Source organism: Triturus cristatus, chromosome 6 (assembly GCF_964204655.1).
Source record: "Triturus cristatus chromosome 6, aTriCri1.1, whole genome shotgun sequence".
In the NCBI taxonomy this organism is placed as follows: domain Eukaryota; kingdom Metazoa; phylum Chordata; class Amphibia; order Caudata; family Salamandridae; genus Triturus; species Triturus cristatus.
The window spans coordinates 1893581704-1893609138 of record NC_140589.1 but is presented as its reverse complement, the minus strand read 5'-3'; the positions used below and the strand labels follow the sequence as shown (position 1 = coordinate 1893609138).

Below are 27435 nucleotides of genomic sequence, written 5' to 3'. Positions count from 1 at the left end.
CGACAGCCAGTGTCTGTATCTGGAAGCACCCGTTGTGCATCTTAGTGCGTCTCCAAAGGATGACCTTGGAGGCGACAATGATGATGTGAGAAGTCCGCAAAGCAGTGTTGCTCTTCCCCTCTGACACAAGGGGGGACTTTATGGTTTTCACCGGCAGACAGATTCCTCGGAGTCCTGTAGGCGAGACACCATTGACGCAGATCTTACTGTGGGGGTCCCTCAACCTCAAGATGTGCTGGAGGAATGTGCGCCTCGTCCTAGTCTCAAGATATGGAGAGATTTGACCGATGTCTATGACCAGTGACCTCCCAGAAGTTGAAGGATTTTGTACTGGCCCAAGGACCGATGTGCATTGTCTACTAGGAACGCTGATGGAAAAGCTTTGCGACCGAATAGATAAACTAGGAGTTGTTCAAAGAACAGATCCATTTTGCCCATAGCTGTGGACTCTGAAAATACCAGCTATGCGGAGGTTGTTGTGGTGCAATATGGCTTTCAGGTCCTCGTTTTTCACATCCATCGTCTTGACCTTGCGTTTTCAGCTTTTCCAGGCACTTCGACATGGCGAGGCACCATCCTCCAGCATACAGACCCGCTCCTCAGCACCCTCCAGCCGCTCGTTCATCTCATTCAGCCAGCCCATGGCCCCGAAGTCCACATGTATCCCCACCATTGAAACCTCTACTATGGCAGCTCTGAGGGGCTCCCAGGCATCTCGGCCATCCTGGCTGCCGTGGTCATCTAGTCACACTCTCCAGAGATGTACAAAAGGCAGCTTGTGCTGTTTGAGGTCTGTTCAACCCATGTTGGGGAAGGAGCAGGTGGGGGTGCAGGAGTTGGGACCTCAGGCACTTCAGGATGTGGTCAGCCCCTATAATGACAGTTTGGAGGGGTCCAGAACGCACGCCCCAACTGAACATGCCACCCTGCACACAGGTTGCGTGTGAGCCGGCAGCGCCCCCATGCAGGAATCCTCTCAGGACAGACCCCATGGAGCAAAAAGACAGTACAGACTGTCAGCAGTAAGCCACGGTGCAGCTCACCAGTGTAGGCCGCGATCTCAGCGCAGGCCGCAGACGCCGTAGGCAGACTATCCTCTAAGGCAGCCCCCAGGGGGCAGGGATCAGCCAGCAGAAGCCGGCGGCTGGAGTTTGGGCTGCTTAAACAGTCAGTGGCTAGACTTGGGGCATATATAACATGCTGGAACAAGATCAGAAAAGCAGAACCCCTCACTCACACTGAACCACAGGCTATGGAAGGAGCTACAAGAACATGAGTCGTCTCCAGTAGGAGCTTATCTACAAGAATCATTCGAACTTACAGGGCTTACACACTCTGGGATACCCCCACGAGCCACCGGGCGTTTAAGCAGATGGCCTGGAATGCCCTACAAATCAGCCCGGTTATTGAAGACAAGGCTTTGCTATCAAATAGATCGTAGAGCTGGATGACGTTAAATAATTACAAAAACTTGGCCCCTCAAAAATATTTACCCACCGGATACCCAGCTACGTTCACGTTACAGTTTTTAAGCTAGGGGTTGGGCCTCGTACCCACAAGAGATCCCCTACGTGTGCAACGGGTTTGTTTTCCCTATACATGTTGCTTCCGCGGGTTTGGGAAGGAAGATCTCCTCATCTAGTTGGCACTTGCAAAACAGTCCAGGGTGAAAGGAGTCAGCTATGGAAAAAAGCCTCCAATCAGAGGTGAATACGCACAGGAAGGCGGGCGGTGCTGGCCTGCTTTGGCCGGGGGAACACCTAGCGGAACTGTCGTTTCGACAAATTCTTGTTAAAGGTGGAGGGTAGCCTGCATCGCGAAATCCCCCCCGCCGCTGCCTGCCGAGGTCAAATCACCCGGAGGATCAGAACTGGGCAACCCTCCTCAGAACCCCGAAGCCCAACAATCCAACACAACACCGGCACTTTCGTATTACTTGGGAAAATCCGATCTTCCTATGCTAGATCCCCGAAAGGGGGCACGCCCTCACCGACCCTAATGGGCCTAGAGGACGCACTCAGATCCTGTAGGGTAGAATCGTTCATTATGATAGCAGGGGACTTTAATTGCACCTATGAACCCCTAGCCGAGGATGACATATTAGGCACTCAAGAAGAAGATGCTAAGAGAGGCATTCCACCCCTGTTAATACCACCTATTAAGAGCTGGACCCAAAGTGTTATCCATTTAAATGCCCTAACCCTAGAATATGGTGTGAGGGCAGTAAATGGACGGTCAAAATCGGATTCCTGTGGGGCCCATACTTTTAATAGGGTAGGCCATTCACCCCGAATTGATTATATCTTGTTGAATTTTAAGCTTTGGGGGCATCTGTTGGATATGACAGTCCTCCCTTCGTCTGACAGCGACCATAATTCGCTGTCCTTATCACTGTCCCCAATGTGGACGGTTGGGGAGAAACTGCAAGCCCCTCAGGTGTGGAAGTCAACTAGCGACGTTCGTCCCTCGAATTGCGGGAGGCGCTTAAAATGGAAGAATGTAGCCTTTGATGAGGGTAAGATCGTGGATATAAGATCAATAATGGCCAATGCCTTGTCCAGATTAGATTCTTTTGTGTCAAATGTCCATGAGATTTCCACTCTGTTTAACCATACTACAAAAGCACTGGGTGACCTCTTCAGGTTATAGGGGCAACAAGATGGGGCGCCCTAAGGGTAACCCTGGTTGGTATTCTCTCCCCTGCAGAAGTGCGAAAAGGGATTTGATTAACGCAGTCAAACTCAAGGATACCGAATTGATTAGTACGGCCAGGAAGTTGTACAGGGGTGCTATTGGTAAGGCGAAGAAAGAGTGGGAGAATCAGTTTTGGTGCGATCTAAAACTGGGAAGTGCTGGGAGGGATTCGAAGGGTTTTTGGGATCTAATTAGAACCAGGGATAAGCCCATAGATTCCCTTATAACATGTAATATCCCTGAGGCATCATGGTTTGACCACTTTTCCAACCTTTATACTGTGACATCGGAGGCTGGGGTAGATTCAGCTGAAAGTTTTTCGGTTTACTTTTTTGGGCTGAGTGAGGATCTCCTGTTTACAGGGAAGGAAGTAGAGGATGCGATTTCGCGTCTCATCCCAAACAAAGCTGCGGGCCCGGATGGGCTACCTGGGGATTTGATCCGCATTAATACACTAGAATGGGGAAAGCTCATTGCATCACTACTTAATGCAAGTTTTTATGATGCTCCTCTTCCAGACTCCTGGATGGGCGCTGAGGTCGTCCCAATTTTTAAAAAAGGGAGTCAGGACGAACCAGCCAATTATCGCCCTATAAGCCTATTGGATTCTTCGCAAAAGGTGGCAGGAAAGGTCGTTTTAGGGAGGTTGCTCCAGTGGGTAGAGGAGAATAGGGTACTTTCTGATTTTCAGGCGGGCTTTAGGTCAGGTACTGGAACCATTGAGCAGTCATTTTGCCTGCTACTGTTATACTGGAAGGTGGTCGTGCTGGGCAAAGGCAGTCTGTATCTTGCTTTATAGATTTGCGGACTGCCTTTGACCTAGTGTCCCGCAGTTGTCTATGGAGGGTGTTGTCAGACCTAGGTATGCCACCGTACCTATTAACTTTGATAATTAAGTTTCATGCTGAAAACTTTGCACAGGTTCGGTGGGGTAATCAGGGCCAAAAGACCACCCGAATAACTGTAAATAGAGGTGTCCGCCAGGGCTGCGTCCTAGCCCCCACTCTGTTTTCATTATATGTCAATGGAGTGGTGGAGCATCTCTTACAAAATCCTTCAGATGCTCCATCCCTGGCGGGCAGGAAAATACCCACCCTATTATTTGCTGACGACACCCGCTTGATTTCCAAGACCCCAGTTGGGTTGCAGAGCCTCCTTGATAGGTTCCAAATTTTCTGTAATTTGAGGGGACTAGAAATTAACACGGGAAAGACCAAATATTTGGTCCTGAACCCCCCGAAGAAAATGGGTAGGCCCCCTTCACTGAACTCAGCGTCCCTAGAAAGGGTCAAGGAGTTTGATTATTTAGGGATCCGCCTCTCTGACACCATGAGGTGGAATTGCCATCTCCATGAAATGCTGCTAAGCCATAAAAGGGTGGTGGGGGCACTTCTTAAACAACAACGGTCCTCCACCCTCAAACCGATTGCCCCAGTATTTGAAATCTACAAGGCAAGAGGGGTGAGTGCGGCGCTTTATGGAGCAGAGCTTTGGGTGGCACAGAATGTGGAGCAGTTGACCCGTTCAGAAAATAAGTTCTTGAAGGATTTAATGTGTCTCCCTTACAGTACCCCCACTCTTCCCCTATTCCTTGACATGTGCTGCTGCCCGATTAAAGACCATGCAAGGTTGCGCCCTTTACTTCTTTGGGGTCGTATATGGAGAGTTCCGGAGATTGCAAGTTATGCCGAGGGGCAAACCGAGGTCTTATCAATGCCTGGCTGGCACAAAATAGGATGGCTGAGGGATGTCAAGCGGCTGCTGGGCGAGTTGGGTCTTGGAGAGGCCTGGCACTCCATGAGTGCACCGTCCAAGCCTGTCTTGAAAAAATTGTACTGGAGATGGGTAATGGATTCTAGAAACTATAATCCCAATATAGGTAGATGTACTGCTGAATTCCTATCAGTAAAGGAGGTGGCATCACTTGAGCCTTATCGATATCATTTCAAAATCTAGAGATAGGGCCTTATATTTTAAATTTAGGATAGGTGTGCTGCCCGTGCGTGAGTTGACTGCTGGATGGAAGATACCAGCGCAGACTACTCCTTTTTGCCCTTTCTGTGAGACCAGGATTGAGTCAGTTCCCCACTTTGTATTTGAATGTCCTGCATACAAAGCTCCTCGCCTCAGATGGCTGAAACCCCTATGCAAAGAGCTTGGCACAAGACAGAGTAGTGAGGCCCTCCGTATTTTAAAATCTGACACATGCCCCTTATTCGTCTGTAGTATGGCGAAGTTTTTAAACTGGGCTTGGCTAATCAGATCAAAAAGGCTTTTGTATGTTGTTTAATCATGGTTTTAAATATGGATTTTTATGTAATTTATTTATGCCACCCGTATTTTGCTCTTGTATAATTGTTTTCTATATGAACTGGCTTTTTATTTTTTTAAACAAATGAATTGTATTGCTTTTAAAGATATGTTTTATATCGAAATAAAGCCAATTTGACTGACTGACTGATCTTCCTTTGAGACGAATGAGACTGATGTGGTCCATGGAACCCGCTACAAGTTTTAAATAATTCTTTAATTGCCAATCTTAACTCACCCGTATTCAGCTTTTTCTACAATTTTACAAGAAGACTTTAAAAAAAATGTGTGATATGGAAGTCTTTAACACGTATATTGCCTTAGATTAATTTAAAAATGCAACACAAATGTAATGTGTAAACTGTCATTTATTGCAAGGGTTTTAAGTAATCTAGCAATTAATCAATAAACTAAACTAAACTCTCAATTGGCAATTTGCTCAGAATCCGGGAATGAGATGCACTTAAAAGGCAGACAAGGCCAGTGCCGCTGGCGAGACTATATTCGTCTTCAGTCATCATTTGTCGCCATCGTGTCGAGCGGCAGGCACTTCAATCCACAACTGTTGCAGCACTTTAGGGTCCCCTCACAGTCCCCATCAGACCTGCACGGGGGTGGTGCCGTCGTTGGACCGCTCACTGGACAGAACGGTGCTCGAGGGCATTAACCTGGCTTCTCTTAAGCAGGAAAGAAAATTGAAAATACATTGGTTCACAAAATGCAACAGTGTTCAACTGATAGAAGGAGAAACACACGCCGAGCAGCAACAGAGGGTAAAGCCAGTCAAAATCAGTGTTAAACCCATTCCACCATGCTCTGGTGACCTTTAGTCAGAGTGCGGCCGGGTCTTATGCAAGAGCCGCACACACAGGCGTGCTCTTCGAGGAGTGGTGATGTTGGTTAGTGAGGTAAGTTCACCCGGAGCTGTGTCGCACACAGAATCTATTACTGAATGATACTTGAACCTCACTAAACAAAGAGAGGAGCCCGACGTCTTCCTTGGGCAGAGGGACCGGAGATGCATGTTACACTCCAGCTTCCCTCACACGTAAACCATATATCTGGAGATACGCCATTAGCGGGCTTAAACTCCAGTTATCAGGAGACACACCTACAGCATGCACATAAGACATCTATACTGCAAATTACCCTCAGTGTGCACACAAGTCACACATCCCTGTAGATAGAATCTGAGGACCCGATTCACAAAGGTAAACTGACACGAAGTCTAACTTTACAACTTTTGGTATTCACAAGGGGCGCTTATGAGTAGGTAAGTTAGAATTTCGTCTCAGTTAAACAGTTATGTTTAACTGAGACCAAAAGTCTAAGGACTTTAGTGGTGTCCAGGAGAGTAAAAAAAGTGGCATTGTTTATAGGGTGAAAGAAGCCGAGATAGATTTAGAGACAGCTGGTGGATCACTGATCCGATCCGTGACCGATGGAGCTTTGAAAAGGGCACAGATATCCACGACGCTTCTAAACAGATAGTCGGCCAGACCATTATAGTTACTCTGTGAGAGACAAGGATGTATGAGTGACTTAGCAATCGAAAAGGACCTTGGAGGAGTTACAGACATAGGCAATTCTATCGACATAACAGGCAGTGTGCACTGTTTGCTATGCCCTAAATGCAGTTTATGATGCCACGCATGGCCCTCAGTGGCTTCATAATTCCAGAGTACTGCAGCGCAGTGCTAATCACTGTGATTCATCACTCTGCCCCGGGAAGCCATTCCATGGGCACTGCATGTGTGCTCCCCCAAGGATTCTGATGCATTCCCAGATTTGCCATTGCTGGTAGACGTGGGAATGTGCCATAAAGATACGCCTTCCCGGGTTAGGCGTAACAAGGAGAAATATCTTTATTTATCCTCTTTACTTCCTCTTTCTATGTGTCCTGCATTCTGCAGCGCACATAGAAAGAGGAAAATGCCTCAGGGGATTGTTTTGAGCAGGAAGGTCCCCCTAACTGCTCAAAACTGGACCAGCTAGCAGAGCATTGGCCTTTTAATTTTTAGGAGATATACCGCTGGGATTAGAAACAACCGCATGAGCCTGCTTGCGGGGCGGGCTTGTCGCACCTACAGACAGCAACAGATCCAGTAGAAATGATAGTGTCTATTGGAGCAGTCCAAACCTTTCTAGAGTTGGTTTTATTGTCTTTAAAATCTGTTTTTACATGTGATTATTGTACCTCGCACCTCAGGGAAGTTGGCGCCTACCAGAGTTGTAAGTTGTGCTTTTTGCTCTTTTTATTCAATGAGCATGATATGCATTACCTCCTCAATGTACTTTTTATATTGTGATGGTTTTTAATAACTTGATTGAAACAATAAAAAATCTATCTATCTATCTATCTATCTATCTATCTATCTATCTATCTATCTATCTATCTATCTATCTATCTATCTATCTACCTGTCACAAGCCTTCCTTACTTCTGGCAGGCTACAGGTACCCCACACATTTGGTTGTTTAAGAGCACACATGAGGTCAGGAGTGGAAGACACGTCTAACATGAAACAACCTTTCTCCATCCTGACGCTGACAAGGGCCCCGTGTGTGCCCGGGCCGTGCCCCTCTGGGTGCCGCTCAGCTGCAGCACAGGCATGAAAAGCAATGTGAAACAGGATCACAGCGGGAAGAGACACTCTTGCAAAATAGTATATTTATTATATTATTGCAAAGGACCTCGAAAAGCTAACTCCAAGTGTTTGTGCCTCAGTGCAGACGCAGCCTGTCGGCAAGCGTGGAGGGACCGCGCCCCCCACCTTTTATCAAACACGGAGTGTCTGTCAGGCTAAGCAGCCAGACAGACACACTTCATACTCGATTCAGGCAGCCAGATGCTGTACACGCGCTTAATACGAAGCTGCCTGAGCGGACTTTTCTGGGCTGAAGTCTTTACTACCCTTTAGGTGTGACCGCCTCATCCCGCAAAGCGCCTGGAGGTCCTCTCTCTCATGGCGAGGGAGCGCCTCACAGAAAGACTCGCACCAGGGAGCTTAAATTTAAAGCCCTGAAGTGCCCAGGACCGACTGCCCGTCAATGACGCGTCGTCACAGAGTGGGGCGGGGTCAGCGAGTTTCACTCACCTCATCCCACTCTATTATGAGTGACGGAAGGCCCTTCTCTAATCTGCTGAAACATGACTAGGTCAGCCAATGAGAGGAGGCAGCCGTCCCTACTCCAATCCTCCGGGAACCCCATCAGCTTCCCTCTCACCCCCCGATATTACTGCCACAGTCCAGTAAGTTTTATTTATATTGAATGTGTGTGTGTGCATGAATGTATGTGTATGTGTGCATGTGTGATATAAAGGGTGGGTGTATGTGCTTGCGAATGGTGGGTTTGTGTATCCACGCTTGTGAGTGGATGGGTGTGAGTGAAGGTTCATGTAGATGAGTGTGCCACACCCACCCCCCTGTTCAGCCAAATTTCATGCAGCCACTGCATCTGTGAATATGTGAGGAGAGACGTGAAATCAGCAGAGGAGAAAGATGTGAGAAGAAAAAAGAGCGTGAAAGACAGAGGGAGAGAAAGAGAGAGGGAAAGTAGAGTGATAGGATAATGGGAGGCAAAAGGAAGATATGAGGATGAGACTGCAGGGAGGGAGATCAGTAACACAGAGACAAAGCAAGCTGTGTGTGAGAGAGATAATAAAGAGACAGCAGAGAGACACAGAGGAGACCACAGAGAGAGCGACAACATGAGAGAGGGAGACTGAGACAGGTGAGAAATAGAAAGAGTAAAAGTGACAGAAAGAGAGGGTGAGAGAGATGTGAGAAGGAACTGATGAGAGCTGAGAAGCAGCGTGGACAGATCAGAAAGAGACCCTTCCTAGAGACAAAGCGGCGATCCGGTGCGAAACTGGAGTGAAAGACAACTCCGAGAAAGAATGGAAGACAGATGAAAGAGAGTGCATACAAAGAGACAAATAAGAAAAAAGGTGAGGCAGAGGAGAAATCAAAGATAAAGAATCAGGTAAAAAAGAGACAGCAACAGCTGAGAGACAGGGTTATAGGGGAGAAGTAAAGAGCTGGTCCAGACCCGGAGAGTGGTGAGAAAGAGATGGGTGGAGGAGTGGGAGAGTGGTGGGAGACAAGTGATAAGAGGCTCTCAAGAGATAGGTGGGAAAGGTCATATGATGTCACTTCATGTTATTGTACTGGGGACAATGGGCGTGTGATGTCACTTCCGCTTCCTCTGGACTTCAATGGCCCAGTACTTTCCCTCCTGCATGTCAGTTCCCCTTCTCATCATTGTCCTGCAGTGTCCAGGTGTGACTTACCTATCTGGGGGTCCACACACTTCAGTCCACACCGGTTGCAGCACTTCTGGGACAGGCTGCAGTCGCCATCATTCGCGCACTCAGGGGCTGGGGTTGTGCCGTTCATATTGGGGCAAAGGAAGATCTGTGGTGGGCATACTCCGGGGTGCACTGCAAGAGCGAGAGCGATTTATTAAAAGGCAGCTAGCTGCTTCCAAAAATCTGAAGAAAGAAACTAGTCTGAAAAAGTACAAACAGTAAAGAATGCGTCAGCTGAGGGGAGAACCAATCAAGTCAGCGGATCACTTCTTTCAATGATGAAAACACCAGCGAGCTTTGTTTTATTTTCGGTGGTGGTTTTATGGGCAGTCGGTGGGCACCTACAGTCACGAGTGGTGTGTAGAAGATGAATCTCAGGACACTTCTAGTTGGTTACATGTAGATTTATTGTAGGACACAGCTGAGTGTACACCTCGCCAGCTGACCAGACTATCAACTGACTAGAGTAGAACACTCCGGTACAAGTTAGAACACACATGGGTATTCTGATAGGCTAAGGAGGTAAGAACACAAAGGAAGGGCTAATGGCCACTGTCAGCCATGTTACATGAAGAACTGATTGACAACATGGTGCTGTGCCTGTACAGTGCTTCTATGACACCAGCGGGAGTACGAGTGACGGTGTCATTGGAGGAGGGGGTAACAAGCCACCCACCAGCAATTGCTAGACGCCCTGAATAAGTCCTCTTGAAGTCTCTCTTTTCTGGCTTAGGAATCCAGTGTGCTGAGGCAATGGCATTAGGATAACTGCCATAGATGGAGAGACAGGAGGTAACTCTGAGGGTGAGGCACAAGAGAGGGTGGGGGCAGTGGGAATCTCCCACCATAAGCGGGGCAGGTGAGGGAATCTGCCAGCACAAGAGGGGGGAGGGAATCTTCCAGCGCAAGAGGGGGCAGGGGAGGGAATCTCCCAGCACAAGGTGGGAGGGGGATAGAATCTCCCAGCACAAGGGGGGGAGGGGGATGGAATCCCCCTGCACAAGAGGGGGTAGGGGAGTGAATCTCCCATCCCTCCAGTCATTGAACCAGGAGCTTTTTGGAAATGTAAGGTCCAGATTTGTGAGGGTCAATTAAACTCGGTTTAAGATTCAAACTTAGCATCTGGAGGGTGCATAAAGCTCTCTGACAGGCGTCTTCTATGCATACCTGCTGCCATTTTATAAAGGAAAGTGGGAGATTTCAAAAAATCCTCAGTGGAATGTATTTCTCCCATTTATTAAGGCCTGAATAGGGTCTGCGGTCATGTATGGGGCTTGCAAGTGGGCTGCTGCAGGGTGGGATATCAGAAATGCAAATGTATGTTTTTAGGTCGGCTACAGCGCCCATGTGCTGCAGCAAGACCTGCTGTAATCAATAATCCGAATTTTTGCCCAGCTGCTACTTACTATTGGTTCACTCCAATGTTTCTCTTCTTTGGAACCTCCTGACTCGTTGGTTTCACTGATAAGCATCACTTCCTGTAGGCTGAGGCGCACCTGTAAAGCACAGTTTCCTTACCCTTTTTGCTGGTGTTTCACTGTTTTTCGACCTTAGTCTGGCTGTGGCCCTGCTAATCAGGACCACAGCCTAGCTGCTTCCTCTCTAAAATGGTTTCCATGTACATTAGTGTTATTAAGATATTTATCGGCTGGACAATGATGTGCCATGAGCTTTTATCACATTCTTATACCTATTTATCAGTGTTTTATACAGCGCTGAATACTGATTCCATTTGTGATTAAGACTGAAATTTACAGGCAACATTTTTGTATATTAGATATTACGGAACTTTGATCATGTATGTAGCATTGTCACTGAGACCCCATTACTGGGGCCCTGTTACATGGTCAAAGGGGCCGGGGAGACGGTGTTGTTGCAAATTGTTTCCCGGACCATAGTCAAAATGCAATACTTTCAGTAGAGCCTTGTTTTTTTTAATTTTTAGGAGATATACAGTTGGGATTAGAAACAACCGCATGAGCCTGCTTGCGGGGCGGGCTTGTCGCACCTAGAAACAGCAACAGATCCAGTAGAAATGATAGTGTCAATTCAATTATCAACTTTATTCGATATGTAAAAACAATATCACAAAAGTACACATATATTAAAAGAAATAAAATTGAGTAATATAATGCCACGGAGGCACATAAAAAACGTTAAAAACATATTCGAAAGAGTACAGTAAACATAATTACAATGATTCAACAGCCATCATGCAGTCATTTAAGTAAGAAATACACAGCATGCGTTGAGTCTTATGTCGTCTAAGGTTGCATTGAAGCCCTCACTCTCACGATCACTTTTAAGTAAGAGGAGACAACGGCAATGGCTAAGGGATTGTCCAATGTTTTTAATTTATAATAGGCCGCTCTACAAGATTGTAGTCCCCATGATTTAAGTAAGGGTTTCAAATAGGTTGCCCTCGGCAGTTGATAGAACCTACAAAACAAAATGCAGTGGATGTTAGATTGTGTTGACAGGCCATCACAAGGGCATTTCTCCAGGTTGCTGGACCAACAATTTTGATTAGGGAATGTTAATAGTCTGAAGAAAGTATCAGTACGAAAACGAGTTACGAGCATACGAATAAAAGGAGATGGTATTAAGAGTAAATACTGCTGGGTCCCTTGTGTTATGGTAGAATGTTGGTAGTCAACTACCGTGCTCTTATGTTTTTCAGATAACCAGCGTTGGCTAGTCAGATGGCTTAAGACTAGTCGTTTTAGTGTAACTCTAGGTATTTTATTCAGAGTTGAAGGATCAGAAAAAAATTCAGGATGCCCTAGGTCAGATGACAGATTTCTTACATATTTCAGCCACTTGATGTTGTCAGCCTCATTCAGACTAAGGCAATCTGTAATGATTTCCCTGTTTAAATTGGTCTCTTGGTTGGTCCAGACTTTATGCCATAGGATAATGGGGGAGGAATTTATGGTGTCCATAATATGTGTAAGGCCGAGTTCATTATGTACCACGTATGTAGATGTACCGCGTGGGACAGCCAGGAGATAGCGTAAAAAAGAGTTCTCAGAGCGTTGAATATGGTCAACGTGCTCAATTCCCCAGATCCCAGATCCGTAAGTGCCGGTCGAAATGCATTTGGCCTTGTAGATCTGTAATAAAGGGTTCATCGGACGTCCCCCTAGCTTTTTTGAGAAGTTAGTCAGCGCACCTATAGCTTTAGAGAACACAATACCCCTAGCTTGGGCAGCAGCCCGCCAGGAGCCCCTCTTATCGAAAATAATGCCCAGATATGGGAGCCTGTCAGTGCTTTCCAACTTTCCACCGTTAAAGAAAAAGGGGCGTTGTTTCTTTCCAATCCCTAAGCCGCAAGACATGGTGAAGGTTTTAGAGGCATTGACATTTAATCCTCTTTGTGACATAAAATCGGTAAATTCTCCTACTGCCCTTTGTAGCCACATGCGAGTCTGTGACATTATTGCTGCGTCGTCCACGTAGAGAAGTATCGGTATTGGTTTCCCGTTTATGGTGGGGTAGTCATGGTAAATTCTATTGAGATGGTGACCAACAGAGTTTATATAGAGTGTAAAAAGTAAGGGGGCTAATATACATCCCTGTCTACCACCTCTCCTAATATAAAACTTATCAGAACATTCTCCGCATCTACCATATCTAACGCGAGCTGATGCTCCCCTGTAAAGCTCTTTAATAAATGAGAGGATAGGGGGCTCTAGGCCAATCTCTACAAGAGATTCCCAGAGCAGCTCATGATCAATGCAGTCGAATGCGGAGCTGAGATCCTCAAAAGTCACAAAGAGATTTCCCTTTTTTGCCTGGGTGTATTTGGCAATTATAAGGGCCAGGTTCAAGCCTTGTTCAATAGTGCCTTTACCCTGTCTAAAGCCATATTGTAAGTTGGAAATTATATTTCGCTCGCTTATCCAATCCTGGATTCTGTTTAAAATGATTCTCCCTGCAACTTTCATCAGGGAGTCAAGCAGCAAAATTGGGCGGTAATTGGAGGGATTATTCCTGTCACCTTTTTTAAAAATCGGCACTACGACCGCCTCAGGCCAGGTAGGAATGAAGCCTGTGACATTCAGGGAATTTAGGACATTGGTGAGCAGGGGAGCCCACAGGTCTGGCTGTGATTTAAATACATCTATTGGTACGCAGTCGGGCCGGGGGACTTCCCAGAGAGGCTTTCCTTCAATGCCACAAGTACCTCTTCACATTCAAAAAAGATGTCCAGAGGAAAAAGACTAGGAGTATTTGACTCTGACTGGGAATTAAGGTGACTTTCCAATACACCCGCCGTTTTTTTGGGGTCTGATGTGTTATATAAGGTGCCAAAGTGTCTAACCCAGGTTTCAGCAGTTATGGCTAGATCAATCTTTGGGGGCTGGGTGCACTGCAGGAAAGGGGCATTTACTGCCTTCCAAAAGGCAGTATTGTCCCTTTTGCTGGAAGCTTCCTGTAAAGCTTGCCAGGCCTCTGATTTCAGCTGGTTTTTCCTAGCCAGTCGTACTGCACGATAGTTTTGTCTAGCTTGCCGTATTTCTAACTGGTTTCTTGGGTTAGATTGTAGAGCCGGTTTTAAGAGTTTCAAAGCTTTAGTACAGGTCCTATTAAACCAACCTTGGCTGCACGGTGAGGCTTTCCTTGGAGCTCGTGCAAGTAATCTTTTGATCTCCGTCGTAATTATAGAGAAAGAAAGACTAATTGCCTGGGGATTTTCTGTTGTTGACAGGCATGTCTGAATACGGTCATAGGTGTTTTTAACCAGTGATTGGAGGAAAACTATGGGGACTACTTTATCCCATTTTAAATGAAACCCATTTGTAGTTCCCAACTTATGTGGCGGGGTATGGGAAGGATTCTTCCTTACGTTAAAAATAAGATGTGGATTTAATTTTAAGGTCACCACAATAGGTAATGATCTCTGAGAGCAATATCGAGAGTCTCCCAGTTAGGTATAGTCCCTGAATACCTAGAGGATAATAAGGTGTAATCAATTATAGAGTGACAGCCTCTTCCGTTATAAGTTGGTTTAAAACACTTCGGTGGGTAACACAACTCGTTCGCATCTGATAAGTTGAAATGAGATATTAGACCATTTAATAAGTCTCCTAATTTAGTATGCGAAAAGTGGGTGAGTGAATCATCCCTGGCAGTGTCCAGACCACAAATGCCCTTGTTGCTGTGTGTGCACAGGGGGCAATTAAAGTCCCCCACCCAGATAAGCAGCATATCTGTTTTAAGCTGGTCCTCTATATTTATTAAATCGGCCTTTAAACTATTGAGGACCGATTCATGAAGGGGGCTTAGAATGTTATTGTAGAAATTAACCAAGATGATATTTTTAAGAGCTTCACCTGTTAGGGCAATAATCTGATAATTTTCAGTCGAAGTAAAATTTACTTGTGTTAACCCACATTCGACAGATATGTATGTCGAAAGCCCCCCCTTATTTCTGCCATGTAGGCTAGGAGAAACCAAAGGAAATGATGAACGGAGTGTTGAACATTGCAAGCACTCACCCCCAGTCAACTGATCTGGGTTTAATCCATCATTGTTCTTTAGCCCACTCTGCCACCCCAGTTCAGACATGGCCATATGCAAATCAGTCTGACCCTGTGCCTCATGGGAACAGTCCAGCACGAACTGCCAAGCCATGTCTTCCCTGGACCGGAAACAAGCTTCCTAGGACCGGTTTCTGGCATTTCAGCCGTCTTCAGCCAGGCTTGCTTGAATCCAGTGGCAAAGTGAGCAAGGGACTCACGTCTGAGCATACCCTGCCAACTTATGGCGAACAAAGCAAAAACCAAAGGAAATGATGAACGGAGTGTTGAACATTGCAAGCACTCACCCCCAGTCAACTGATCTGGGTTTAATCCATCATTGTTCTTTAGCCCACTCTGCCACCCCAGTTCAGACATGGCCATATGCAAATCAGTCTGACCCTGTGCCTCATGGGAACAGTCCAGCACGAACTGCCAAGCCATGTCTTCCCTGGACCGGAAACAAGCTTCCTAGGACCGGTTTCTGGCATTTCAGCCGTCTTCAGCCAGGCTTGCTTGAATCCAGTGGCAAAGTGAGCAAGGGACTCACGTCTGAGCATACCCTGCCAACTTATGGCGAACAAAGCAAAAACCAAAGGAAATGATGAACGGAGTGTTGAACATTGCAAGCACTCACCCCCAGTCAACTGATCTGGGTTTAATCCATCATTGTTCTTTAGCCCACTCTGCCACCCCAGTTCAGACATGGCCATATGCAAATCAGTCTGACCCTGTGCCTCATGGGAACAGTCCAGCACGAACTGCCAAGCAATGTCTTCCCTGGACCGGAAACAAGCTTCCTAGGACCGGTTTCTGGCATTTCAGCCGTCTTCAGCCAGGCTTGCTTGAATCCAGTGGCAAAGTGAGCAAGGGACTCACGTCTGAGCATACCCTGCCAACTTATGGCGAACAAAGCAAAAACCAAAGGAAATGATGAACGGAGTGTTGAACATTGCAAGCACTCACCCCCAGTCAACTGATCTGGGTTTAATCCATCATTGTTCTTTAGCCCACTCTGCCACCCCAGTTCAGACATGGCCATATGCAAATCAGTCTGACCCTGTGCCTCATGGGAACAGTCCAGCACGAACTGCCAAGCCATGTCTTCCCTGGACCGGAAACAAGCTTCCTAGGACCGGTTTCTGGCATTTCAGCCGTCTTCAGCCAGGCTTGCTTGAATCCAGTGGCAAAGTGAGCAAGGGACTCACGTCTGAGCATACCCTGCCAACTTATGGCGAACAAAGCAAAAACCAAAGGAAATGATGAACGGAGTGTTGAACATTGCAAGCACTCACCCCCAGTCAACTGATCTGGGTTTAATCCATCATTGTTCTTTAGCCCACTCTGCCACCCCAGTTCAGACATGGCCATATGCAAATCAGTCTGACCCTGTGCCTCATGGGAACAGTCCAGCACGAACTGCCAAGCCATGTCTTCCCTGGACCGGAAACAAGCTTCCTAGGACCGGTTTCTGGCATTTCAGCCGTCTTCAGCCAGGCTTGCTTGAATCCAGTGGCAAAGTGAGCAAGGGACTCACGTCTGAGCATACCCTGCCAACTTATGGCGAACAAAGCAAAAACCAAAGGAAATGATGAACGGAATGGCATGGTGAGCAAAAAAACGATGGATTTAGGCCCAGATCTCTGTACTGGGGTGAATGTATGACATTGTTCTGCATTCTGTCCATCATTGTTATTTTTGCATTTGTCACCCCGAGTGGGAAGGGTATGCTCAGACGTGAGTCCCTTGCTCTCCATGCCACTGGAATCAGGCTATCCTGGCTGATGAGGGCTGAAAGCCCGAAACCGGTCCTAGGATGCTTGTTTCCAGTCCAGGGAGGACCTGGCTTGGCAGTTCGGGCTGGACTGTTCCCATGGGGCACAGGGTCAAGACTGATTTGCATATGGCTGGGTTCAAACTGGAATGGCATGGTGAGCAAAAAAACGATGGATTTAGGCCCAGATCTCTGTACTGGGGTGAATGTATGACATTGTTCTGCATTCTGTCCATCATTGTTATTTTTGCATTTGTCACCCCGAGTGGGAAGGGTATGCTCAGACGTGAGTCCCTTGCTCTCCATGCCACTGGAATCAGGCTATCCTGGCTGATGAGGGCTGAAAGCCCGAAACCGGTCCTAGGATGCTTGTTTCCAGTCCAGGGAGGACCTGGCTTGGCAGTTCGGGCTGGACTGTTCCCATGGGGCACAGGGTCAAGACTGATTTGCATATGGCTGGGTTCAAACTGGAATGGCATGGTGAGCAAAAAAACGATGGATTTAGGCCCAGATCTCTGTACTGGGGTGAATGTATGACATTGTTCTGCATTCTGTCCATCATTGTTATTTTTGCATTTGTCACCCCGAGTGGGAAGGGTATGCTCAGACGTGAGTCCCTTGCTCTCCATGCCACTGGAATCAGGCTATCCTGGCTGATGAGGGCTGAAAGCCCGAAACCGGTCCTAGGATGCTTGTTTCCAGTCCAGGGAGGACCTGGCTTGGCAGTTCGGGCTGGACTGTTCCCATGGGGCACAGGGTCAAGACTGATTTGCATATGGCTGGGTTCAAACTGGAATGGCATGGTGAGCAAAAAAACGATGGATTTAGGCCCAGATCTCTGTACTGGGGTGAATGTATGACATTGTTCTGCATTCTGTCCATCATTGTTATTTTTGCATTTGTCACCCCGAGTGGGAAGGGTATGCTCAGACGTGAGTCCCTTGCTCTCCATGCCACTGGAATCAGGCTATCCTGGCTGATGAGGGCTGAAAGCCCGAAACCGGTCCTAGGATGCTTGTTTCCAGTCCAGGGATGACCTGGCTTGGCAGTTCGGGCTGGACTGTTCCCATGGGGCACAGGGTCAAGACTGATTTGCATATGGCTGGGTTCAAACTGGAATGGCATGGTGAGCAAAAAAACGATGGATTTAGGCCCAGATCTCTGTACTGGGGTGAATGTATGACATTGTTCTGCATTCTGTCCATCATTGTTATTTTTGCATTTGTCACCCCGAGTGGGAAGGGTATGCTCAGACGTGAGTCCCTTGCTCTCCATGCCACTGGAATCAGGCTATCCTGGCTGATGAGGGCTGAAAGCCCGAAACCGGTCCTAGGATGCTTGTTTCCAGTCCAGGGAGGACCTGGCTTGGCAGTTCGGGCTGGACTGTTCCCATGGGGCACAGGGTCAAGACTGATTTGCATATGGCTGGGTTCAAACTGGAATGGCATGGTGAGCAAAAAAACGATGGATTTAGGCCCAGATCTCTGTACTGGGGTGAATGTATGACATTGTTCTGCATTCTGTCCATCATTGTTATTTTTGCATTTGTCACCCCGAGTGGGAAGGGTATGCTCAGACGTGAGTCCCTTGCTCTCCATGCCACTGGAATCAGGCTATCCTGGCTGATGAGGGCTGAAAGCCCGAAACCGGTCCTAGGATGCTTGTTTCCAGTCCAGGGAGGACCTGGCTTGGCAGTTCAGGCTGGACTGTTCCCATGGGGCACAGGGTCAAGACTGATTTGCATATGGCTGGGTTCAAACTGGAATGGCATGGTGAGCAAAAAAACGATGGATTTAGGCCCAGATCTCTGTACTGGGGTGAATGTATGACATTGTTCTGCATTCTGTCCATCATTGTTATTTTTGCATTTGTCACCCCGAGTGGGAAGGGTATGCTCAGACGTGAGTCCCTTGCTCTCCATGCCACTGGAATCAGGCTATCCTGGCTGATGAGGGCTGAAAGCCCGAAACCGGTCCTAGGATGCTTGTTTCCAGTCCAGGGAGGACCTGGCTTGGCAGTTCGGGCTGGACTGTTCCCATGGGGCACAGGGTCAAGACTGATTTGCATATGGCTGGGTTCAAACTGGAATGGCATGGTGAGCAAAAAAACGATGGATTTAGGCCCAGATCTCTGTACTGGGGTGAATGTATGACATTGTTCTGCATTCTGTCCATCATTGTTATTTTTGCATTTGTCACCCCGAGTGGGAAGGGTATGCTCAGACGTGAGTCCCTTGCTCTCCATGCCACTGGAATCAGGCTATCCTGGCTGATGAGGGCTGAAAGCCCGAAACCGGTCCTAGGATGCTTGTTTCCAGTCCAGGGAGGACCTGGCTTGGCAGTTCGGGCTGGACTGTTCCCATGGGGCACAGGGTCAAGACTGATTTGCATATGGCTGGGTTCAAACTGGAATGGCATGGTGAGCAAAAAAACGATGGATTTAGGCCCAGATCTCTGTACTGGGGTGAATGTATGACATTGTTCTGCATTCTGTCCATCATTGTTATTTTTGCATTTGTCACCCCGAGTGGGAAGGGTATGCTCAGACGTGAGTCCCTTGCTCTCCATGCCACTGGAATCAGGCTATCCTGGCTGATGAGGGCTGAAAGCCCGAAACCGGTCCTAGGATGCTTGTTTCCAGTCCAGGGAGGACCTGGCTTGGCAGTTCGGGCTGGACTGTTCCAATGGGGCACAGGGTCAAGACTGATTTGCATATGGCTGGGTTCAAACTGGAATGGCATGGTGAGCAAAAAAACGATGGATTTAGGCCCAGATCTCTGTACTGGGGTGAATGTATGACATTGTTCTGCATTCTGTCCATCATTGTTATTTTTGCATGTAGGCTAGGAGAAGCTGGGGTATGTAAGGTCTTATACCCTAGGAGATGAAGTTCATTGATGGTCCAAGTTTCCTGCAGGCAGATGATACTATGGCGAGATACAGTTTGGACCCATAAGGGATTGGTCAATTTGTCAGAGAGACCTGCCACATTCCAGGACAATAAACTATCCCCCAGTGTAAGTTTTTTTTTACAGGTGTTACCATTCTTAATATCCTTCAGGGTCTCATTAATTTCCTGAAATGAAGGGGGGGTTAATGGAAGCGAAATGTCGCTAGATGGATGTTGGATCGGAGGAGTGTTGGCTATTAGACGACCAATTAATCTATCGATTTCAGGAGTTAGAGGGAGACAATCAGTGACATAGTTTAACTTCGTCTCTGGCTTGCTATGGTTCGTGGGGTTTATCTTTTGATTAACATAATCAGAGTCTAATATGGTTTGCAGAGGACTCATTTTAGGGGGGTTGCCAGCCTCATTCTCAGGGTTTGAAAGTCAGTCTAAATCATCCAGACCAGAAAGCGTGGCAAATCGGTTTGAAATAGGAAAATTAAGATGGTGGCCCTCCGTATTAACCGTGTATGGTAAATGGGGTTTTGGGGGATTTGACAAAAGGGAGCGGGGATAAAAATAACTTAGGTCGTGCGTCGAGATCCCCGCGCCCCTTCTCAAGGTATACCAATCCACTATGGGAGGTAATACCCTGCGATCCCTGAAGTTAATAATAATAACATCTCCCTGAATATCCTTTGGTCTGGATCCCAGCCATCCTAATCTTCTCACATGGAGTATTTCGCCATCAATATCGGGAGGAAGTGGCCTGTTTTGACTTAGCCAATATACTACCTTGTTTTTGAGTTCCTGATATCTTTCTATTTTACCAGGAGCAAGCTCCGGAACGCCTGTAAGAATCACTACGTAAGGAGCTGCTTCTGGGGGTAAGTCGATATGATGAATCGTTCCCTTCCTGTTATTCGAGGGTGGCTGCGTATTGGCATTATTGCAATGGGGCTCTGCGGACTTATGGGATTGGTTGCCTCTTCTGTCCCTTTCACCAGTAATTCTCTCCTCTGTTGTGAGCATGACAGCGTGTGTATTCTCCGTGCGGGCAGGTGGCATGGCCTGACTGGCTGTTTGGTTAAGTGAAGGTGGCCCTACATCAGTGAGAGGAGTAGACTTTTTCAGCAAGCAAGTATTCAATTCCATATTTGATGCAATGATTAAAGCAGTTGAGGCTTCTAAGGACGTTAACTGTGCTGCAATGTTTTTGACCCTCTCCAGCGAGGGTAAAAGTAGTGATTTTACTAAATACTCTATGTCGCCCAGTAAATTAGAGGGGAGCGATGTTGGTAACTGTATACAGTCTTTTAGGGACTTCGCAGATATTGGAGTCAGCGAAATTTGGGGAGTGACTTTAGAAGTCTCAGGATGGCTGTCTTTCCTCCCTTTTTTCTGGCGCGATCTTTTCTTTACTAAGGGCTTCAAGACAATGGTTTTATTTCTTACGACCTTTCTTTTATTGTTTTTAGCAGTTTTTATTGGAATCGAATCCTCTGAGGAGATGTCTAATGTTGATTGTGTGTTTAGGGTATGTGTGTTAATAGCCCTTGATGTATCAGATGTCTGTTAAATTGTGTAGTTGCGGAGGGGAGCCAATATCATGTACATGATCGGTACCCATGTTAGGCGTTGGGGGTGAAAGTACATGCTGTATGTGGCCTAGAGACGAGCGCTTGTGATACAAGGGGTCCAAAGACAAGCGGCGCTCTGTAATGGCTATCTCTTGCTCCAGCACTGTTGTGGCCCGAGTGATGAAATGGTCTAGTGTCCCCCTAACAGAACCCCCCACCAAGGATTTCCTGGCTTTGCTAAGGCGAATAGGCATGATGCAGCTATATAGTTGATGCACTATCGCCTCACACGCAGTACAAGAATGTGAGCAGCTGTTAAAAGGATGAAAAAAAAAAATAGAATTACCTGCAGTAGGTCCAACCAAATGTCCGCATAAATGGTCCAGATGAAACTCCCCCAGGTGAATCTTATAGGGACCTCAACAACCAAGCTAAGGGGGGAGGCCCAGCCCAGCCTCGGTCGGCCTTGGATGGCCGTAGACGGCCCGCCTTTTGCCCGGGCTTAGCCCGGCGCTACCCGCGCGCGTCCCGCGACACGGAGGGAGCCGTTCGTATTTGGCGCCTCCGGGCGCGTAAGTGGGAGTGTCAGGGGGCGGTGTCTCAGGCAGTAATTGTAGGAAGCGTAGTGCTTCCCTCCGCTCGGCGACCGCAGCGACCACCGGCAGCAGCGGCAGCAGGAGGGAAGGCTTCCAGGGGACAGAGGCGGTCAGCAGCAGTCCGGCGCTTCAAGGAAATGCCCCCAGGTAGGCACACACTGTAATTCTGGCTGCAACAAAGTCTCCCGCTCCACCGAGGGAGCCGTTCGTATTTGGCGCCTCCGGGCGCGTAAGTGGGAGTGTCAGGGGGCGGTGTCTCAGGCAGTAATTGTGGGAAGCGTAGTCCTTCCCTCCGCTCGGCGACCGCAGCGACCACCGGCAGCAGCGGCAGCGGGAGGGAAGGCTTCCAGGGGACAGAGGCAGTCAGCAGCAGTCCGGCGCTTCAAGGAAATGCCCCCAGGTAGGCATACACTGTAATTCTGGCTGCAACAAATGATAGTGTCTATTGGAGCAGTCCAAACCTTTTTAGAGTTGGTTTTATTCTCTTTAAAATCTTTTTTACATGTGATTATTGTACCTCGCACCTCAGCGAAGTTAGCGCCTACCAGAGTTGTAAGTTGTGCTTTTTGCTCTTTTTATTGAATGAACATGATATGCATTACCTCCTCACTGTACTTTTTATATTGTGATGGTTTTTAATAACTTGATTGAAACAATAAAAATTCTATCTATCTATCTATCTATCTATCTATCTATCTATCTATCTATCTATCTATCTATCTATCTATCTATCTATCTATCTATCAGCCAAATTTCATGCTGCCACTGCATCTGTGAATATGTGAGGAGAGACGTGAAAGCAGCAGAGGAGAAGGATGTGAGAAGAAAAAAGAGCGTGAAAGACAGAGGGAGAGAAAGAGAGAGGGAAAGTAGAGTGATAGGATAATGGGAGGCAAAAGGAAGATATGAGGATGAGACTGCAGGGAGTTAGATCAGTAACACAGAGACAAACCAAGCTGTGTGTGAGAGAGATAATAAAGAGACAGCAGAGAGACACAGAGGAGACCACAGAGAGAGCGACAACATGTGAGAGGGAGACTGAGACAGGTGAGAAATAGAAAGAGTAAAAGTGACAGAAAGAGAGGGTGAGAGAGATGTGATAAGGAACTGATGAGAGCTGAGAAGCAGCATGGACAGATCAGAAAGAGACCCTTCCTAGAGACAAAGCGGCGATCGGGTGTCAAACTGGAGTGAAAGACAACTCCGAGAGGGAGGAGAAGAGAGATGAAAGAGAGTGCATACAAAGAGACAAATAAGAAAAAAGGTGAGGCAGAGGAGAAATCAAAGATAAAGAATGAGGTAAAAAAGAGACAGCAACAGCTGAGAGACAGGGTTATAGGGGAGAAGTAAAGAGCTGGTCCAGACCCGGAGAGTGGTGAGAAAGAGATGGGTGGAGGAGTGGGAGAGTGGTGGGAGACAAGTGATAAGAGGCTCTCAAGAGATAGGTGGGAAAGGTCATATGATGTCACTTCATGTTATTGTACTGGGGACAATGGGCGTGTGATGTCACTTCCGCTTCCTCTGGACGTCGCCCAGTACTTTCCCTCCTGCATGTCAGTTCCCCTTCTCATCATTGTCCTGCAGTGTCCAGGTGTGACTTACCTATCTGGGGGTCCACACACTTCAGTCCACACCGGTTGCAACACTTCTGGGACAGGCTGCAGTCGCCATCGTGCGCGCACTCAGGGGCTGGGGTTGTGCCGTTCATATTGACGCAAAAGAACATCTGTGGTGGGCACTTTCCGGGGCGCACTGCAAGAGCGAGAGCGATTTATTAAAAGGCAGCTAGCTGCTTCCAAAAATCTGAAGAAAGAAACTAGTCTGAAAAAGTACAAACAGTAAAGAATGCGTCAGCTGAGGGGAGAACCAATCAAGTCAGCGGATCACTTCTTTCAATGATGAAAACACCAGCGAGCTTTGTTTTATTTTCGGTGGTGGTTTTATGGGCAGTCGGTGGGCACTTACAGTCACGAGTGGTGTGTTGAAGGTGAATCTCAGGACACTTCTAGTTGGTTACATGTAGATTTATTGTAGGACACAGCTGAGTGTACACCTCGCCAGCTGACCAGACTATCAACTGACAAGAGTAGAACACTCCGGTACAAGTTAGAACACACATGGGTATTCTGATAGGCTAAGGAGGTAAGAACACAAAGGAAGGGCTAATGGCCACTGTCAGCCATGTTACATGAAGAACTGATTGACAACATGGTGCTGTGCCTGTACAGTGCTTCTATGACACCAGCGGGAGTACGAGTGACGGTGTCATTGGAGGAGGGGGTAACAAGCCACCCACCAGCAATTGCTAGACGCCCTGAATAAGTCCTCTTGAAGTCTCTCTTTTCTGGCTTAGGAATCCAGTGTGCTGAGGCAATGGCATTAGGATAACTGCCATAGATGGAGAGACAGGAGGTAACTCTGAGGGTGAGGCACAAGAGAGGGTGGGGGCAGTGGGAATCTCCCACCATAAGCGGGGCAGGTGAGGGAATCTGCCAGCACAAGAGGGGGGAGGGAATCTTCCAGCGCAAGAGGGGGCAGGGGAGGGAATCTCCAAGCACAAGGTGGGAGGGGGATGGAATCTCCCAGCACAAGGGGGGGGAGGGGGATGGAATCCCCCTGCACAAGAGGGGGTAGGGGAGTGAATCTCCCATCCCTCCAGTCATTGAACCAGGAGCTTTTTGGAAATGTAAGGTCCAGATTTGTGAGGGTCAATTAAACTCGGTTTAAGATTCAAACTTAGCATCTGGAGGGTGCATAAAGCTCTCTGACAGGCGTCTTCTATGCATACCTGCTGCCATTTTATAAAGGAAAGTGGGAGATTTCAAAAAATCCTCAGCGGAATGTATTTCTCCCATTTATTAAGGCCTGAATAGGGTCTGCGGTCATGTATGGGGTTTGCAAGTGGGCTGCTGCAGGGTGGGATATCAGAAATGCAAATATATGTTTTTAGGTCGGCTACAGCGCACATGTGCTGCAGCAAGACCTGCTGTAATCAATAATCCGACTTTTTGCCCGGCTGCTACTTACTATTGGTTCACTCCAATGTTTCTCTTCTTTGGAACCTCCTGACTCGTTGGTTTCACTGATAAGCATCACTTCCTGTAGGCTGAGGCGCACCTGTAAAGCACAGTTTTCTTACCCATTTTGCTGGTGTTTCACTGTTTTTCGACCTTAGTCTGGCTGTGGCCCTGCTACTCAGGACCACAGCCTAGCCGCTTCCTCTCTATATTGGATTCCATGTACATTAGTGTTATTAAGATATTTATCGGCTGGACAATGAGGTGCCCTGAGCTTTTATCACATTCTTATACCTATTTATCAGTGTTTTATACAGCGCTGAATACTGATTCCATTTGTGATTAAGACTGAAATTTACAGGCAACATTTTTGTATATTAGATATTACGGAACTTTGATCATGTATGTAGCATTGTCACTGAGACCCCATTACTGGGGCCCTGCTACATGGTCAAAGGGGCCGGGGAGACGGTGTTGTTGCAAATTGTTTCCCGGACCATAGTCAAAATGCAATACTTTCAGTAGAGCCTTTTTTTTTTAATTTTTAGGAGATATACAGTTGGGATTAGAAACAGCCGCATGAGCCTGCTTGAGGGGCGGGCTTGTCGCACCTAGAAACAGCAACAGATCCAGTGGAAATGATAGTGTCTATTGGAGCAGTCCAAACCTTTTTCGAGTTGGTTTTATTGTCTTTAAAATCTGTTTTTACATTTGATTATTGTACCTCGCACCTCAGCGAAGTTAGCGCCTACCAGAGTTGTAAGTTGTGCTTTTTGCTGTTTTTATTGAATGAGCATGATATGTATTGCCTCCTTACTCTACTTTTTATATTGTGATGGTTTTTAAAAACTTGATTGAAACAATAAAAATTCTATCTATCTATCTATCTATCTATCTATCTATCTATCTATCTATCTATCTATCTATCTATCTATCTATCTATCTATCTATCTATCTATCTATCTATCTATCTATCTATCTATCTATCTATCTATCTATCTATCTATCTATCTATCTGCCACAAGCCTTCCTTACTTCTGGCAGGCTACAGGTTCCCCACACATTTGGTTGTTTAAGAGCTCACATGAGGTCAGGAGTGGAAGACACGGCTAACATGAAACAACCTTTCTCCATCCTGACGCTGACAAGGGCCCTGTAGTGTCCTGCGAGACACGTTCTAGTGTCCCGCAGGAAGCTGTACTTCCAGCCACTCCCCTGAGGGCTGGACACACTGCACCCCACACCCATCCATCACGGGTGTCACGAGTGACGTGGCCCCGGCGAATAAAAAGGCCCGGGCGCACGTGCTCGGGGCCAGTTACTCTAACATACAATCCGGTGTCGGTGTCACTTATTGCAATCATGGGGGCCTAGGGCCCGACACCACATTGGCGACGAGGCGGGTAGCCAACCCCGTGTGCCTGCCGCTCAACGCTCCCTCGTCCCTCCCTCGTAAGGGGGGGGAGATAGGTGCCACCGCCCGCGGCTACAGTGAGGCTCAAGCTCTACTCGTGACACAGCCCTCTGCCTGTGAGAAAGGAGGCACGGAGGCTGGCTGTCCCCCGACCACCTCCGGTCCGATGTACAACGGAGAGGGCAAGCACCGCCAACAACAGCAGCCGCCTGCGGAACTGTGAGTCTCCCAGCCCTGCAAAGGACATGGCCGCCACTGTTTGTCAAGCACTACTGTAATGTTACTGTGGGCACTCTCAATCAGCACAGGATGCAGGCGGTGTATAACAATGCTATTTATTCATAAACTAAGTTTACACATCAGAGCGCCGGGCCACACAACTTTCTCGCGCTGCAGCGGGCTCTCATCTGCGCGCCTCGCGGCTCGCGCATGCGCAGTACTGCTCCCCGCGTTCTCCTCTCGCGCGCAGCGTCATCACGCAGCGTGCAAGACTAGAACGCACACTACATATCTCCCTCCTTTTCCATGGCCCTGATAACACACTGTCCTTGCAGTCTCTAGGGTATGCTCCCCCTCTCCAGTTCATAGTCTTTGAAGCGGCTGGGCCTCACTATCACTCTGCCCGTACGAGTGCGCCTTACCGGGGTGCCATGATTACCAGACTCATTGCTAGCAGCCGGACTGTGGCCAAGTTGTTCGCTTCGCCCCACTCTGTCCGGGCTGTGGCCTTCCCCCGTCACTAGCTCTTCCATTTCCACCGGCCCCTAGTTTGCTCGTTCCTCGCTACTCTCTTCTTCCAGTCCGCTTCTCCCATCTGGGTGTTGGTTTCCTTCATTGTCTTTTGATAGTGTCCCTTGGCCTGACTGCTCCGTCTCTTCCTCTGGCCATTTCAGGATCTTGTTGCATTTGTCCATGCGGTCATGGGACCACACATTCCCATCAGTGAGTAAGGCGGCTCTCTCGTATGCCTCTTCTACCTGTAGAGGGTGGCTGTACTTGCTATCTCCCTTCTTCTTTCGTACCGCTAGCTTGACTCTCACCCACTCCCCTTTCTCCAGAGTGGCGTTCTTGACCGTCCGTCTCTTGTTGTAATGCTCCGAGTACAGCCTCTGGGCCTTCTCCAGGTTGTGTTGCACTACTGCTGGCGACCAGTTACTCGTTAATGTCTTTTCCCTCCAGATGACATTGTCTTTAGTGAAGGGGTGTCTCCCCCTTAAGATTTGGAAGGGGCTGTACCCCGTCCCTGTGGGGGTGATGCGGTAGGCCCACACTGTTTCCTAAACCTCCTTCTCCCAATCTTTCCCCACCATGATGGCTGCTTGGATGGA

General features: G+C 47.7%; 1 protein-coding gene across 2 annotated transcripts in view; it reads right to left on the bottom strand.

Moving 5' to 3' along the window:
- Positions 1-5354: 5354 nt before the first annotated feature.
- Positions 5355-27435, bottom strand: part of LOC146822328 (WAP four-disulfide core domain protein 12-like) — an 89750-nt gene continuing 67669 nt past the window's right edge. The window contains exons 3-5 of one of the 2 annotated variants that reach the window (XM_085609461.1): positions 23279-23428; positions 9298-9447; positions 5355-5681 (exon numbers count right to left, since the gene is read on the bottom strand). In XM_085609461.1, coding sequence (XP_085465587.1) covers positions 5668-5681; positions 9298-9447; positions 23279-23428 — 314 coding nt within the window. In that variant the 3' untranslated portion in view covers positions 5355-5667. The remainder of the gene's footprint in view (positions 5682-9297; positions 9448-23278; positions 23429-27435) is intronic. The other variant, XM_085609462.1, reaches the window with a different exon arrangement.